Source organism: Sceloporus occidentalis, unplaced genomic scaffold (genome assembly GCF_023333645.1).
Source record: "Sceloporus occidentalis isolate IW3139 unplaced genomic scaffold, rSceOcc1.0.p SCAF_5, whole genome shotgun sequence".
In the NCBI taxonomy this organism is placed as follows: domain Eukaryota; kingdom Metazoa; phylum Chordata; class Lepidosauria; order Squamata; family Phrynosomatidae; genus Sceloporus; species Sceloporus occidentalis.
Window position 1 is genome coordinate 31,432,970 of NW_028316985.1, and position 16,312 is coordinate 31,449,281.

At 42.8% G+C, this 16,312-nt stretch overlaps 1 protein-coding gene across 1 annotated transcript in view; it reads left to right on the forward strand.

The window, feature by feature from the left end:
• Positions 1 to 16,312, forward strand: part of LOC149311864 (DNA replication licensing factor MCM5) — a 34,646-nt gene that overhangs the window by 13,801 nt on the left and 4,533 nt on the right. The window contains exons 7-13 of the mRNA XM_089528077.1: positions 962 to 1,128; positions 1,544 to 1,715; positions 3,170 to 3,281; positions 10,580 to 10,723; positions 12,481 to 12,546; positions 13,851 to 14,027; positions 15,346 to 15,458. Of these exons, the coding sequence (XP_089384203.1) occupies positions 962 to 1,128; positions 1,544 to 1,715; positions 3,170 to 3,281; positions 10,580 to 10,723; positions 12,481 to 12,546; positions 13,851 to 14,027; positions 15,346 to 15,458 (951 nt within the window). The remainder of the gene's footprint in view (positions 1 to 961; positions 1,129 to 1,543; positions 1,716 to 3,169; positions 3,282 to 10,579; positions 10,724 to 12,480; positions 12,547 to 13,850; positions 14,028 to 15,345; positions 15,459 to 16,312) is intronic.

Here is a 16,312-nt window from a genome sequence, read left to right on the forward strand (position 1 = left end):
TGAGTCAGTAGAACAGTGAAACACTAAATGGGCCAGTGGGCTGGATTTTGTATAAACAGCACATCTAAGCCTGGTAACCTTTCTTTTTCTCTCTAAAACTGTAGACATGGGGGAAAGAAGGCACTGGGGCTTGGGCAGCTTTTGTTCTGATAGCTGTTTTCCTAATCTTGTAAAAGAATGTATGAGGCTGTGATTGTCTTTGGATTCATTTTTACTATGATGACAAATCATTTATACCATGGTGACAAGTCTTCTATCTGTCCTGGCTAATCTGACTTTTGATCAGGGATCATGGGACTTATAGTCCAGCAACATCTGGAGGACCATACTTTCCCTGCCTCTGGTTTATGATAAATCTATGTCAAGAGGTTTAGAAGGAGCCAAAATAACTTTCTTCCAGTCCCACTTCCATTCTGGATTGTTTTTACATCAGTAGTGCAATTAAGGCCTTGGCAATTGTGTTAATGAAACCAATCATAAAATTGTTTGCTTTTTATTAGTCCTGTTTTGCATTATAAATACATAAAATGGAACAGCAGGGGAGGAAATTGAAATAATGTTTTTGTTGTTTGTGCCTTCAAGTCCTTTCTGATTTATGGTGATCCTAAGGCAAACCTGTCACAGGGTTTTCTGGGTCTGAGAGTGCCCAAGGTCACCCAGGGAGCTTCCATGGCTGAGCAGGGAATTGATCTCCAGAATAATAGTCCAGTGCTCAAAAAACTACACCACACTGGTTCTCTTGAAATGTGTATTCCTGCGTGATAGAGGGTTGGGCTAGATGGCCCTTGTGGTCTCTTCCAACTCTGATTCCATTAAATAATTACAATATTTAATTTGTGTTTCCTATCCCAGACTTTCAGGGTTTGAAGGGGGTGAATGCTGACCTCTTGTCATCCAGTTTAAGTCATGTTTTGTTCCCTCACTCCCTGCATTGGCCCTGATTATGCTAAATATTTTTCAGGTATTTATGTGACAAGGTTGTTCCTGGGAACAGAGTTACTGTCATGGGCATCTACTCCATCAAGAAGGCTGGTGTCACTAAGAACAAGGGACGGGACAATATTGGAGTGGGTATCCGAAGTTCTTACATCCGTGTGGTGGGAATCCAAGTAGACACTGAAGGTTCAGGTAAGGCTATTCTTAGAAAAGTTGATCTTTCATTGGTGCCTTTTCACAGTCATCTTAATATTGATCACCTACTAGGGCAAGACTGGGGAATGGGTGGCCTTCCTGATGTTGTGGGTTTTCCTCTCTTAGCATTCTTCATCATTGTGTTGGTTAGGCCTGATGGGAGTCACAATTCAACATCATCAGAAGAGCCAAACAAACATTTTGCCTTGGTTTTGGAACTGTGGAAAAGAGGCAGCTTAATTTAAGCTTACCTGGATTTGTATGTATACTGTCTTAAATTAACTGAGGGAAAGATGGGATAGAAATATAGCAAATAATATAAATAATAATTACCAGTACTTGTAATCAAATGCCCCACCCAAGTGTCTCTATGGTTTAGCATTCCTGACTTCTTTTTCTTCACCCTTTTCAGGACGCAGCATCAGTGGCTCTGTGACTCCTCAGGAAGAAGAGGAATTCCGGCGTCTTGCTTCCATGCCTAATATTTATGAGACCATTGCCAAGAGCATTGCTCCCTCCATCTATGGCAGTACTGATATTAAGAAGGCTATTGCATGCATGCTCTTTGGAGGTTCTCGAAAGAGGTATCCACCCTAGACATGAAGAGAACTGAACAAAAAGGGACTACAACTCCTGGTATCCCACGCCAGCAGATCCAGTGAGGAGAAATCATAGAATCATAGAGCTGGAAGAGACCACAAGGGCCATCCAGTCCAACCCCCTGCCATGCAGGAACTCTCAATCAAAGCATACCCAACAGATGGCCATCCAGCCTCTGTTTAAAGACTTCCAAGGAGGCTTGGTTGATAGTAAGAAGAGCCCAGTGATAAAATATGATATATTTTGGTTTTATCCTGCAGTCCTCTTCACCATCCATCTGATGCCCCAGAGGTTCTGTGTACCTGAATTCAGTTCTTGGCTAAAAGAAATTGCCCATATTTGGGTTAGAGGAAGAAGGCATGTCTGGCAGGGATATTTACTTGGGCAGAATACTTAAAAATTAACAGGAGGGCCAGCATGATGTAGTTGTTTGAATGTTGGACTGGGACTCAGGGAGACCAGAGTTCAAATCCCTGCCTAGCCATGGAAACCCACTGGGAGATCTTGGGAAAGTTACATTCTCTGAGCCTTAGAGGAAGTCAATGGCCTGATACATACAGGCCCTTTGCTATGCCCTTGCCATGTGGTAGTTGCCTGGGGGTGCAGTGCCCACACCCCCCGCAACCCTAGCACATGACGAGGGCGTAACAATGGCGGCGCCCTGTATACATTGGCACTGCCATTGTTATGTAAGTGTCACACGGCGTCTGCACAACGCTTACATAACGAGTGCACCAGTGGTGCACTCGTTATGCTGCTGCCGTGGCTTTAGAAGAACCCGCTTTTCATGGGTTGTTTTTCCACCAACAGGAAGCCGCACGGTTTGGAGGCTGCGGCTTCCCTCTGGCGGAAAAACAGGCGTTGGGAGTCCGCCCTATTTGGGCGGTCAGTCCTGCGCCTATGACCAACCACCTCAAAGTAAATCTTGCCAAGGAAATGCCATGAAAGAATTCCCATAAGTTTGTATGAAGGCAGACAAAACCATTAAGGAGGAGGAAGTACTGTAATGTTAGTTTTTGCAGACTCTGTGTTTGCAAACTTATCACTGTTCTTTATGAACATGCGATGTTAAGGATAGGAAGAACAGGAGTTTTGGCTTCAAAGTTCTGTTAATGTTACAGTCGGCCCTTATTATACACGGATTTTTTATACACGGATTCAAGCATACACGGTTTGAAAATGTTCCAAAAAAGTATAAATTTACCTTGATTTTCCATTTTTTATAAGGGACACCATTTTTCTATGTCATTATATTTAATGAGACTTGAGCATACACGGATTTTGTTATACACGGAGGATCTTGGAACCAAACCCCAGCGTATAACAAGGGTCCACTGTACTCAGTATGTTCCCTTGACTTCTTAGGCATCCTTTGAGAGTGGGAGGCTAGCTTTCTGAACAAGAGGTCATACTCTTCTCTCTTCGGCTTACTCAACAGGCTTCCTGATGGCTTGACTCGCAGAGGGGATATTAATCTGCTCATGTTGGGGGATCCTGGCACAGCCAAGTCCCAGCTGCTAAAATTTGTAGAACGGTGTTCACCTATTGGGGTAAGTGTCCTGATGGGCAGTTGCATTTTACCACTTTGGGAATTTTCATATCAATCAGTATTCCTTTATTGCGTTGGAGAAAAACTGCCTTACTGTAAATTTGAATCCATAGAAATATAATCTGCAGATGCTTCAAAAACTTAAAACTATAGATCAGTGGTGATAATGACCTCAGTAACCTAAAAATGTGACAATCCCTATTTATGGTTTGAATATTAGCTGCATCTACTGTTAATAATAATGATTTCTCATACTGAAGTCTCATAATGTCTGGCTAGTCAATTTTTTATTTTTATTTTGTCTTTGAGAAAAAGATTTCCTGGAATTACTTCAATTGTTGCATCTGTTCTGTTCTTCCTCTAAGGTGCACAGGGCAGTGTACATAGTTCCTTCATCTTTGGGATCTTGGTAAAATAAATTAGGCTGGAAGATGGTAACTGCTCAGTTGAACAGGGATTAGAATCTGGGACTCCCCTGTTCTACTTGATTTTCTAACCACTATTATTAGAACTCAGCCTAGGAAACAGCAACAGAGTTCGCTGCACAGTAAAAAAAAAATAGCATATATTGTTTGTCCCTAAGCAAAGGAAAGAACAGATTTAGAATTAATTGATTGGATGGCAAGAAGGACATCACAGACTCCTTTAAGAACTCAGCCAACTTTGTATCAGCCTTGTAAGTAAAATGTTACTCCATCTGCTCAAATATAGATATTAGCAGCCTGAAAGAAAAGAAACCAGTAGCTTCCTTCTGTGTTTCCTTGGAGTCATTTTTTACTCAATCATTCACCTCACTGCCTGTGCTATTTACAAGCCTGCCATGCTCAAGCAGAATGCAATTTGTACATGTGGAGTGTATGCCACAGTAATAACAGTTTCCATTATGTCTTTTGAACAATTTGGCACAATATGCCTAGCATGCTTGTCACATTTATCACAGTAGAAGTTGGCTGTAGCTTGGAAGCAAGACCCATTTGTGAATGTATCCCAGGAAACCTTTTCCCATCTGACTCAATCTCTTCAGCACTTGTACAGATAGTAGTTGTCTGTAAGGGTCCAACAGAGTATGCCCGGAATGGGTAGCCACTAAGGGTCCAGAAGCATAGAATCATAAAATCGTAAAGTAGGAAGAGACCACAAGGGCCATCCAGTCCAACCCCCTCCCATGCAGTAACTCTCAATCAAAGCATACCCAACAGATGGCCATCCAGCCTCTGTTTAAAGACCTCCAAGGAAGGAGACTCCACCACACTCTGAGGGAGTTTGTTCCACTGTTGAACAGCCCTTACTGTCAGGACGTTCCTCCTAATGTTGAGGTGGAATCTCTTTTCCTGTAGCTTGCATCCATTGTTCTGGGTCGTGTTCTCTGGAGCAGCAGAAAACAAGCTTGCTCCCTCCTCAATGTGACACTCCTTCAAATATTTAACAGGGCTATCATATCACCTCTTAACCTTCTTTTCCCCAAGCTAAACATCCCCAGCTCCCTAAGTCTTTCCTCATAGGACATGGTTTCCAGTCCCTTCACCATTTTAGTCGCTCTCCTTTGGACACGCTCCATTTTCTCAATGTCCTTTTTGAATTGTGGTGCCCAGAACTGGACACAATATTCCAGGTGGGGCCTGACCAAAGTAGAATACAGTGGCACTATTCTCCTGATCTGGACACTATACTTTTATTGCTGCAGCCTAAAATTGCATTGGCCTTTTTAGCTGCCGCATCACACTGTTGACTCATGTGACTCGTGTTCAACTTGTGGTTTACTTGGACTCCTAGATCCCTTTCACACATAGTTTCATTCAGCCAGGTGTCACCCATCCTATATCTCTGCATTTCATTTTTCTGCCCTAAGTGCAGTACCTTACATTTCTCCGTGTTGAATTTCATTTTGTTAGCTTTGGCCCAGATTTCTAGTCTATTTAGGTCAGTGACTCTGTGGATGGTGTTAGACTGGATCACTTTGAGCTTGTGAATACTGATGAAGTGGACAAGCTGCTTGGAAGTGTAAGGAAGACGACTTGCCCTCTAGATCCCTGCCCATCTTGGCTGACCGCCCAGGGAGGGGATGCAGTAGTAACCTCACTTCAAATCAACATTAATGCATCTCTTAGGGAGGGGATATTTCCATCTAAACTTAAGCAAGCAGTGGTTAAACCACTCTTGAAAAAACCCTCCCTTGATCCCCTGATTAGAAACAACTACAAGCCAGTCTCTTTGTTACCATTTTTGGGCAAGGTGATTGAGAGGGCAGTTGCCTTCCAACTCCAGGTGGTCTTGGATGAAGCCGAATATCTAGACCCATTTCAAACTGGCTTCAGGGCAGGTTACGGAGTTGAGACTGCCATGGTCGCCTTGGTCGATGATCTCCATCTCGGCATCAACGGGGGAAATGTGACCCTGTTGGTGCTCTTGGACATCTCAATGGCCTTCGATACCATAGACCATGGTATCCTTCTGGAATGCCTGAGGGATTTAGGTATCGGGGGCACTGCGTTACAGTGGTTCAGATCCTATCAGGCAGATTCCAGATGGTGATGCTGGGAGACAGTTGCTCTCGTAAGCGGGAGTTGACATCGGGTGTCCCTCAAGGCGCCATTCTGTCTCCCATGCTGTTTAATATTTACATGAAGCCGCTGGGAGAGATCATCCGGAGACATGGGGTGCGGTGTTATCAGTACGCTGATGACACCCAACTCCATCTCTCCGTGTCCCCGACTGCTGCAGTGACCAAGGATGGCATCTCTCCTCTAAATGCCTGTCTTGAGTCGGTAATGGGCTGGATGAGGGAAAACAAGCTCAGGTTGAATCCAGAGAAAACGGAGGTACTTGCAATAGGAACCCCTGGGCCGGGTGGGGAGATTTGTCAACCTGTCCTGGACGGGGTCACACTTCCCCTAAAGGACGAAGTCTGCAGTTTGGGAGTGTTCCTGGACTTGTCTCTACAGTTAACATCACATGTGGTGGCAGTGGCCAGGAGTGCTTGGTACCAACTTCGGTTGATACGCCAGCTGCGCCCCTACCTGGCTCGGAGAGACCTTGAAGCAGTGGTGCATGCACTGGTAACCTCTCGTTTAGATTTCTGTAATGCGCTCTACATGGGGCTACCTTTGTACCAAGTTCGGAAGCTTCAGTTAATTCAAAGTGCTGCAGCCAGATTGGTTACGGGAACATCAAGATCGGACCATATTACGCCAATACTAAAATCTTTACACTGGCTACTGATTAGCTTCCGGGCACAATACAAAGTGTTGATCGTCACCTTTAAAGCCCTACATGGCTCGGGCCCGAGTTACTTAAGGGAACGCCTCTCCCTACACAATCCACCCTGCACACTCAGAACTTCAGGGAAGAAACTGCTGGAATACAAAAAAACCAGACTGGTCACTACTTCCCAAAAAGCATTTACAGCTGCGGTCCCAAAATTATGGAACAACTTGCCAGAAGAGATCCGTCTCATTACATCATTAGAAGCCTTTAAGAAGGCATTAAAGACAGATCTCTTTCAGCGGGCATATCCACCTGACCTGCTATAGTGAAGATTTCCACCCCGTTTAGATTATATGGAAAAACAGATGAATCAGATCCATTGTTTCCTCTACTGTAATATTGCTGGCTACTAGCATTGACTAGTATTGTATTGTATTGTATTGTACTGTATTTTACTGTATATAGTAGACTGTATTGCTGATATTGATGGGATCCCGCCTCGATCCGCAGGGAGAGGCGGGAAATAGAAAAATTATTATTATTATTATTATTATTATTATTATTATTATTATTATTTTGAATTTTGATCCTGTCCTCTGGAGTATTAGCTATTCCTCCTAATTTGGTGTCATCTGCAAATTTGATAAGTATGCACCCACTTCTGTCATCCAAGTCATTGATAAAGATGTTGAATAGCACTGGGCCCAGGACAGAGCCCCGTGGGACCCCACTGGTTACTTCTCTCCAGGATGAAAAGAAGCCATTGTTGAACACTCTTTGGGTTTGGCCAGTCGACTAATTACAATTCCATGTAAGAGTTACCTTGTCTAGCCCACATTTTACAAGCTTGTTTGCAAGAATGTCATGGTTAACCCTGTCAAAGGCCTTGCTGAAATCAAGATATACTATATCCACAGCATTCCCTTCATCTACCAAGCTGGTAATTTTATCAAATAAAGAGCTAAGATTTGTCTGACATGACTTGTTTCTCTGAAACCCATGTTGACTCTTTGTGATTATGGTATTGCCTTCTAAATTTTCACAGACTCTCTGTTTAATTATCTGCTCTAGAATTTTTCCTGGTATTGATGTCAGACTAACTGGATGATAATTTTTGGGACCCTTTCTTTTTCCCTTTTTGAAGATGGGGACAACGTTTGCCCTCTTCCAGTCTACTGGGACTTCTGTTCTCCAGGAGTTCTCAAAGATTATTGCCAATGGCTCTGATATTACATTTGCCAGTTCTTTTAATGCTCTGGGATGTAGTTCATCTGGTCCTGGAGACTTATATTCATTTAGATTAACAATGTATTCCTGTACTATCTCTTTGCTTATTCTCTGCTGAAATTCCCTTTTTCTGTCCTCTGCTCCATTATCCTCAGGTTGAGCACCCTTTTCCTTTTCTGAGAACACAGAGACAAGAAAGGTTTTGAGACCATGCTGATCGCATTTTGTCATCTTTCCCACCCCTGTCCAAGCCCTGACAGGTCTCAGTTTCCCTTTTTAAAAAACGGGTATGACCAGACAGTCACTTCTAGTTTCAGTAAAGGATCTGTTTTAGGCCTGAAAGAGATTCATGGGGGATGGTGAAATAGCCTTTGAGTTGCGAATTGTACCCTCTGGAGATTCTCCTTAAAACATGAATGACCGACCCCTTTATAGGCTGGGGGGGAAAATCAGCAATGTAGGGAAGGGAACTACAAGCCACAGTGCACTGCATGTAGTTCATAGGGTGCATACTTCCTAGCCCCAGGCCATGGCTTATGAAAGCTACCATACATTAAACCCGTGGTGAAAGCTATTCTAGAAACAAAGTGACCTGCCAATTTCTTGCAGTCCACTTTTGTGAAAGAGTAAGAATGAATGTGAAATATGGAACGAAGGGGTGAACTTCTAATTACAGGATTCCTTTGTTAGTTGAGGAATGCAAAGACTACTCACCCCTTAGATATCATATTTGTCACATTGGCCCTGGACAGATGGGCATTTTAGCATGTAACGAATATGTGCTAGGGTTGCCTCAGGGTGTATTCCATGTTAAGGAAAAAGCAGCATGGGATATACAGTGAAAGAAATAAAACATGTATGTGAGAGTCAGGATGACTCAGCAAAAGCAATTAGGAGCCACACAGGTGTAAATGGTAATGGAATTAGCAAGTCCTAAATGCCAAGGACAGAAATGCAAAGTGGATAATTGAACACACCTGAGAATAGTTAAAGGGGACAAGGTGAAATGATGAAATCATTAATTGTGGGATGAACCAAGAGAACCAATGAAAATGGATGTACACGCCCACTGGGTGGAAACTGACAAGAGTGGGTGGTGTTTTCCAATGACTATAATAATGGCTATGAATCCCAATGTATTTTGTCAGTAGTAGTAGTGGGTAGTTGTGGAGTATTGGATAGTTTTGGAGCTGTATATAGTAGAATAAAGTAGATCTTTTATATAAGACTACTGAGTTGTCTGGTGTCTTGAGTGAAGATACAAGAGCCAGCTGGATCCTGAAGAAGTGTGAAGACTTCTGTGGAAGCAAGAGTGAGAAGGCTTGGAGAGTTTGTCAGGGTCTTCAGCCTGTTCTCTGTAACTCTGCTGCTTTAGAGCAAAGCTTTAACCACTGGCCAAAACTGGTCAGCGCCGGTGCGTAACAAGGTGGTGAGTTTGAGCCAGAGGTGAAGAGCTACAACTCCCATCATCCCTGACATTCTGTACATCAAAATGGCGGCACCCTGTACAGACGACGTCATGGCCGTGCTGTGCCCAAAAGCCACAGTGCAGGTGTGATGTCTTTGCGGTGCGTCAGGCCACTTGTGGCGGCCTAACAGCGGCGCTGGAAGGAGCTCCGAAACGGAGCTCCTTCTTGGGGAGCACCTCATTGCCGCAGCCTCCAAACGGCTGCGGGAACGAAGCCAGGGGAAAGGGGCCAAGTGACCCCTTTCTCTCCTGGCAGCGGCTTTCCAGGGCGTCCTGGGGCATGAAGCCCCAAGGAGACCCCTTTTCAGGATCAGGGAGAAGCGGCATTTTGCCACTTCTCCCTAGTCCTGAAAAGCACCAGATTGGAGCCTTTGGGCTGCTGCTGTGGCTGCCCTGGCTCCAGTACGTGGTGCAAAGGGCCGATCTGTATCCCACCATAATTACATCCTACTGCTTTAGAATTTAACGTGTATTTGGCTGCATCCCTAAGTCAGACACTTTACAAGTCTTAAACTTGCCTGTCTGAATTGTTTCAGTTTGGGGTGAATACTCACGACTACTGAAATGGGTTTGTGTGAACTGCAAAATCCTTTGAATGACTCAGTGTGCAATTCATCATGTCCAGGAAAGCTTTTCTAAGAGATCAAACAGAAACCTGTTGAGTCATGATCTGGTTTGATGAACCATTTGCACAAACGTAATCTACCATTTGTGCTCCTGTACGCAGTGTCTGAAAGCCTTGTTAATATACCTGTCCTGCTCCCATTTCCTGTCTTTCTCTCCACTATCCAAGATTTAAGATAATCTAATTATAAAGTGGCTGTTCATTGTACCTTTCCTGTTCACTATCCTTTCCCTCCATTTTTTCTCATTTCCCATCCTTCTTCTGTTGCTCAGTGTAAGTTAGCTTACCTGTTTAAACAAAGGGTATATCTGCACTGCACAATTAAACCAGTTTTCTATCACATTAACCACCATGGCTCCCTCCTACAGAATCCTGGCATTTGTACATTATTGAGCTATTTGGAATTCTCTGCTGGAAAGCATTGGTGCTCCCTACAGAGAATTATCAGAACCTCAGTAAACTATAAATCACAGGATGGAGTCATGACAGCTGGTAGTATGAAACTGTTATAACTATGGTGTAGACAGTTGTGTAGCAATGAGTATAAGCTCCCATGGTCTCTCACAGCTGCCAAGTAGGCCATTCCTTGGGTAGCTGAATTACTTGATGTTTGCCCTGTCTCTGGAATAGGTCCTGAAGGATGTGGTTTTCAGTGCTTCAGGAAAAATCACATTTTTGGACTATAACACTCATAATTCAAAAGCTGTTGTCCTTAAAAAAAAACCCACTGTCCAAGCTCTGGTGGCATGAGATGTTCTTCCTTTTCTTTTTGCAGGTGTACACTTCTGGGAAAGGCAGCAGTGCAGCTGGCTTGACAGCCTCAGTCATCAGGGACCCATCTTCAAGGAGCTTCTTCATGGAAGGTGGAGCCATGGTGCTGGCTGATGGGGGAGTGGTTTGCATAGATGAGTTTGACAAGGTATGAATGGGATGGGGCAGCAAAAGTCTGGGCTGGTAAATTGCTAAAGAGTTACAGTAGAGGCAGGCCTCTTTCAAGACTTTTGGCAGTGGCATCAAAAGGGGAAGGCAGGAGAGATAAGTAATTAGCTGCATTTGATGTTACTGTCAAGTGGGTGGTTTGGCCATGGAAAACTCCACTGGGTGATCCTGGTCAAGTCATTCTCTCAGCCTCAGAGGAAGGCAAAGGCAAACCCCCTCTGAACAAATCTTGCAAAGAAAACCCCATGATAGGTTTGCCTGATGGTCACCGTAAGTCAGAAATTATTTGAAGGCACACAACAACAAATGAAAGTTAAGATATAATTAGACTAAACTTTTATTTAAATCACACAAGTTAAAAACAACATTACAAAGACATTTAAAATAAAACACTACACCTGACATTAAAAGCCCTATCTGCTGTAGCATACTATGTATAGTTAAAACCAAATGCCTTCTTAAATTTAAAAGGTTTTTCTTTACTTGCCTACAGAAAGACACCAGGGAAGGGGCTAACCACTAATGATAACAAGGAGTACACACAGCTGTTTTAAACCTCTGAACAGTAATAGGCAGGTATTTGCTGAAATTTTGCCTGAATAGAGAAAAGTCTTTGCCTGCTGGCAGAAGAAGAAGAGGGTTAGCTTAACCATCTTTGGAAGAGAGTTCCATCATTTGGGAGACATCACTGGGAAGACCCTGTTTTCTGTCTCCTTGTCTGTGCCAAAAGTACTTCTGGAGGTGACAGAGGAGTAGATCTCTGCAGTTCTCAATGACCAGGCAGGAATATATGAGAAAACACAATTTTTCATACAACCTGGACCCAAGCGGTATAGGGATTCATAACCTGCATTCTGAATTGTAATGAAAAATTGATCAGCAGCTGTTGAATAAATACAGGCATACCTCAGTAAACAAAGACTTGGACAAAGAAGCTTCTTTTAACAAAGTCGTTTTGTGCCCAGCCAGTCTCCACTTCTCCTCCTTGTTCTCTGACTAGCTAGAAGTTTTCCAGCTACTTTGGAACTGAGAGGATGGTGAAGGAGGACTTGTGAACTAGACTTTTCGTCCTGGGTTTCAATATTATATGTACAGCAAATGCATATTGGAAGAAGCCTCTGGTTAGTCTCCATGAGTTTCAAAAAGATTTTGTTTTGTTATGAAAGGCTTACCAGTCCTGATTATTTCACACATGAATATGGCTAGTTTTGAATAAAAAGTCTGCTGAAAATGTGCTGAACTCTTCTTTTTTTTTGTGGTGCAGGGACCTATCCCTATTCTTTCCATGTTACTCCTATCCCTTGATACCAATTTTCTGTTAAAATAATGCCCAGGAATGCATCTACTTAATTATCGATATACACCTGTAAATATGCCTACAGCTTTTATTTAAATATCCAAGCACAGGGATGCCTAAGTTGACCAGCAATTCAAAACTGCTGTGTTGAGCATGCATGCCCCTTTTCCTGTGGAATATCACATTACAAACACTCTGGATTGGATAGAATGGTATGAATGTATTTTCTTTTCTGTTCTTTGTTTTTGGACATGAAAATACTGCAATTATTGGAATGCCAGGAACCTGGGAAGCTTAGTGCTGAGCACCATCTGGCTGTCTCTGATAGAGTAGGAAACATTGTAGACTGTGATTGATGCTTTAATCTTCTACCATTCACATTCCCACATGGGAGGCCTGGCTCTGATTGTTTGGCTTATGTTTTTATGTCCTTTTAAAAGATGCGTGAGGATGACAGGGTAGCTATTCATGAAGCTATGGAACAGCAGACCATCTCTATTGCTAAGGTGAGTTTGTGAAGTTGCTCCAGCCTCTGAGGAAGGTTTTTCTCCTTTACTTCAGCCATCTACAGTAGGAGTGAGCAAAGGTGCCTGGGGTGGTGGGAGGCCCATTAGGGACAGTTTTGTGGCCACCAATTTAAAAAAAGCCTTCTATGGAACATGGGAGCACTTTCACCACATTTTTGTGCCTCCAGACCACTTGCCCAGGAGATACTTTTTTTCCTCATTGAATAAGATGTTACTTCCACTCATTTCCTGTTGTTAAAAAAAAGGGACTAAAATGACTGGGGCGGAGACTAAAACATGGTGTTGGGGTAAAATATTAATCTTTTTGTAGGAGGGTGAGTAGGGGTATACAACCCTCCAGGGTTTCCTTGGGCTGATGTAGCTCCTTAGTATTCCACAATTGTCCACCCCTGATCTACAAGAGGGATTTGTGATTTACTTGTCAGTGGGTTTTGATTTTTGGGGGGGGGGGATTATTAAGAGGCTAAACAGACCAGCGTTGAACTCTGGCATTGGGGTGGAATTGGGCCGTCGTGTTTTGACACCATACACCCTGATGCTGGCATCGGGGGCATCACAGCACTCTTGTTGGTGCAGCGTTTAGACACGCTGTGGCAACGGAGCTCAAAAAAATTGCTGCTGCGGTAACAATGGCAACTTTTCCCCAGTCCTAAAAGGAGCTGCATTTTGCCTTTCTTTTTCACGCAAAGTGCTGCAATGGGCCCATGGCCTCGACCCAGTGAGGAAAGGAGCAGCAGGATGCCCCTCCAAAGGGTGGTCTGTATAGCCCCCAAGTCCCAATCTGGTGTAGTGGTTAGTATTGGATTGAGTTCGGGAAGTCAAGATTCAAATTCCCATTCAGCTCTTGAGTTCTCTGAGTGACCTTGGGCCAATTACTCCCTCTCAGTTTGATTTATCACAGAGGATTATGGTGAAGATAAAAGGAGGAGGAGGAAGAGACAACACATACACCTCCTTGAACTCATTGAAGGATAAGTAGGATGTAAATAAAATGATTGTTTCTGTCAATAGTCATAAAGTTGGCTTTGACCTATGACAACTTTATAGAATGAGAGACCTCCAAGTAACAAATGATGCATAAATATATTGTAAATACCTCCTCAGTGGCATGAAGAAGGGGGTGGTAGATTTCTCAGCTTGTTTCAAGCATAGTATTGTGGTAACTTAGATCTGGTATACATTGTGTAATAGTTCAGGCAAGGCCTTGCACATGGACTTATTGTTCTGCTATTGAGTATAATATTGATTCCTATAAACATGAGATTCTTTTCATCCTTATGTAGGCTGGTATCACAACCACTCTAAACTCACGCTGCTCCGTGTTAGCAGCTGCCAACTCTGTTTTTGGGCGCTGGGATGAGACTAAAGGTGAAGAGAACATAGACTTCATGCCCACCATTCTGTCCAGATTTGATATGATCTTCATTGTCAAGGATGAACACAATGAAGAAAGAGACATGGTAGGTGACCTGGGTAAAGCAGTGCAAAGGGAGTTAAGGTGCATAAACTGTAAAAATAAAAGAAAGGCACTCTTTCAATATTGCCCTACTTTTTATCTGTTTCATATGGTACAGCACCTCTAGAGGAAAGATAATCATGAATCAAGTTATCTGGCATGTTGCAAACAGTCTGTGGTACCTGATTGACTTTATCTTTTAACTAATGAAGCATCTTGGACAAAATTTAGCCTTTCTTGAAAGTGGCAGTCTGATACCCAAAAAGCCCCTATGATCCAGTAATTAGTCTTGGATTTGACTCAGACCTCTTGCGTCTATAAAGAAATTCTTTATCTACCTGTAAGTTTCCATTTTGGATGAGCCTATAGGCATATATGTCTCTATTATTTTTGTTTGAGTGGCTCAAGTATATTTAAAAGAAAAAAAATAAATGAGAAAATGATGCCATTTGTGTTCGGAAAGAACCTGATTGGATGCCAAGACATTAGAATGTTCTGGCCTCTAAACGATCCTGATATCTTAAATTTGTTCACCTGAGCTATGGCAATTTTTTCATACAAAACTGAGCATAGCTCTTTCTCCTTTGTCCTCCTGGATTCTCTATTTTGTCTGTGTGGATACTATGGTCTTGAAATTTACTTTGCTAAGTGATCCATGCTTATGCATTTAGTGTGCATGAGAACTAAAGTTTTTATCTTTCTCATTTTTGCCTGTTATATAGATATTTTGATGGTTCTGTTTCTTAACGGTTGTGTTTGCATGGCCTTTCATACTAGTCTGTTTTCTAAATATTTAAACCTTTATCGAATGTATTAGTAGTGTGCATATTTTATTAGGTATGGCCTTAACCTAGCTCCTGGCTGTACAGTTATTACTGAATTCTTCAGTAAGATCTGGATTTCTCTTCATTCAGGCTGAATTGGCAAGGAGAGGTAGTGCCAGTTTCACCTTGCAAGATTGTTGTTGATCCTGGCTAATTTACTTAAGTGGTTTAAACCACAAAGTCCAACTTCTACCCTAGAATTATTTCTTTGCTCTTTGTCAAGACCATGTTGTCTCTGAACCTGGGAATATTGGTGGTCAGCTGCAACAAGTGATTTCTTCTAAAGATCACTGAACATTTGATATATGAAAATGCTTCTTAAAAGATAAGTAATTGTAGTGGAATAATTGTAGGGGAAATCCAAACAGAGCCATTGTTAAAGAGGCTGATGGCTATTCATTTAAATGAACACTGTGACAAGGGGCTCTCTTGTAAAGGTCAAATCTGGTTCAATGTGCTGCTGCTTTTCAACCCTCCTGCTTTGTGCTGTATCCATAGACTCTGGCCAGGCATGTGATGTCCCTGCATGTGAGTGCCCTGACACAGACCCAGGCTGTTGAGGGAGAGATTGAGCTCAACAAACTGAAGAAGATGATTGCCTATTGCCGCACGTGAGTTGGACAATTGCCGTGGTGATCAGCCAAGGAACCTTTAGGCAGGTTGTAAGGTGGGATTGACTTCATTAGGCTTGTATCTATCCAGTTATAGCACTTCACTACCACTTTCACTGCTGTGACTCCATCCTGTGGACTCCTAGCATTTGTAGTTTGCTGAGGTATTTAGTATTCTCTGCTAGATAGAATTCTAGTCCATAATGTTCTACCTAAACATTAGGAAGAACTTCCTGACAGTAAGAGCTGTTTGGCAATGGAATACGCTGCCTTAGAGGCACCATCTTTGGAGGTTTTTAAACAAGCTGGATGGCCATCTGTCAGGAGTGCTTTGGTTGTATATTTCTACATGACAGGAGGTAGGGCTGGATAATCCATGTGGTCTCTTCCAACTCTTTAATTCTGTGATTCATTCCCCTTTGTAGCACTAGAGCTTTCTATAATGTATCGGCAACTGGTGGGAGTTAGCGAGCTACTGTCCTGCCAGGGGACCATGGAGGGCCATACTCCAGAAGTATCTAGTCAAACCACAAATTCTAGGTTTCCATAGGATGGAACAACAACTTTACAAATAGTCTATTGCTATAACTGTGTAATGCAGATACACTCTGAGATGCAGCTTTCTCTGGACTGATGAGAGAAGAAAGCTACACAAAGTGGGTTTCACCCTGTCACTGCTCTGAACAGGTGAGGAAATATCATTAAAAACAAATGGCTGTCAGGCAGAGGCCATCTATCTTTGTCAGTTTTTCCCATCTGTGACCAGTGCAGAGCTCTTTTCTCTTTCTTCTATACTTTATTGTTGTTCGTGTGTGTGTGTGTGTGTGTGTGTTTTGCCCTCCCTCTCCAGCCCA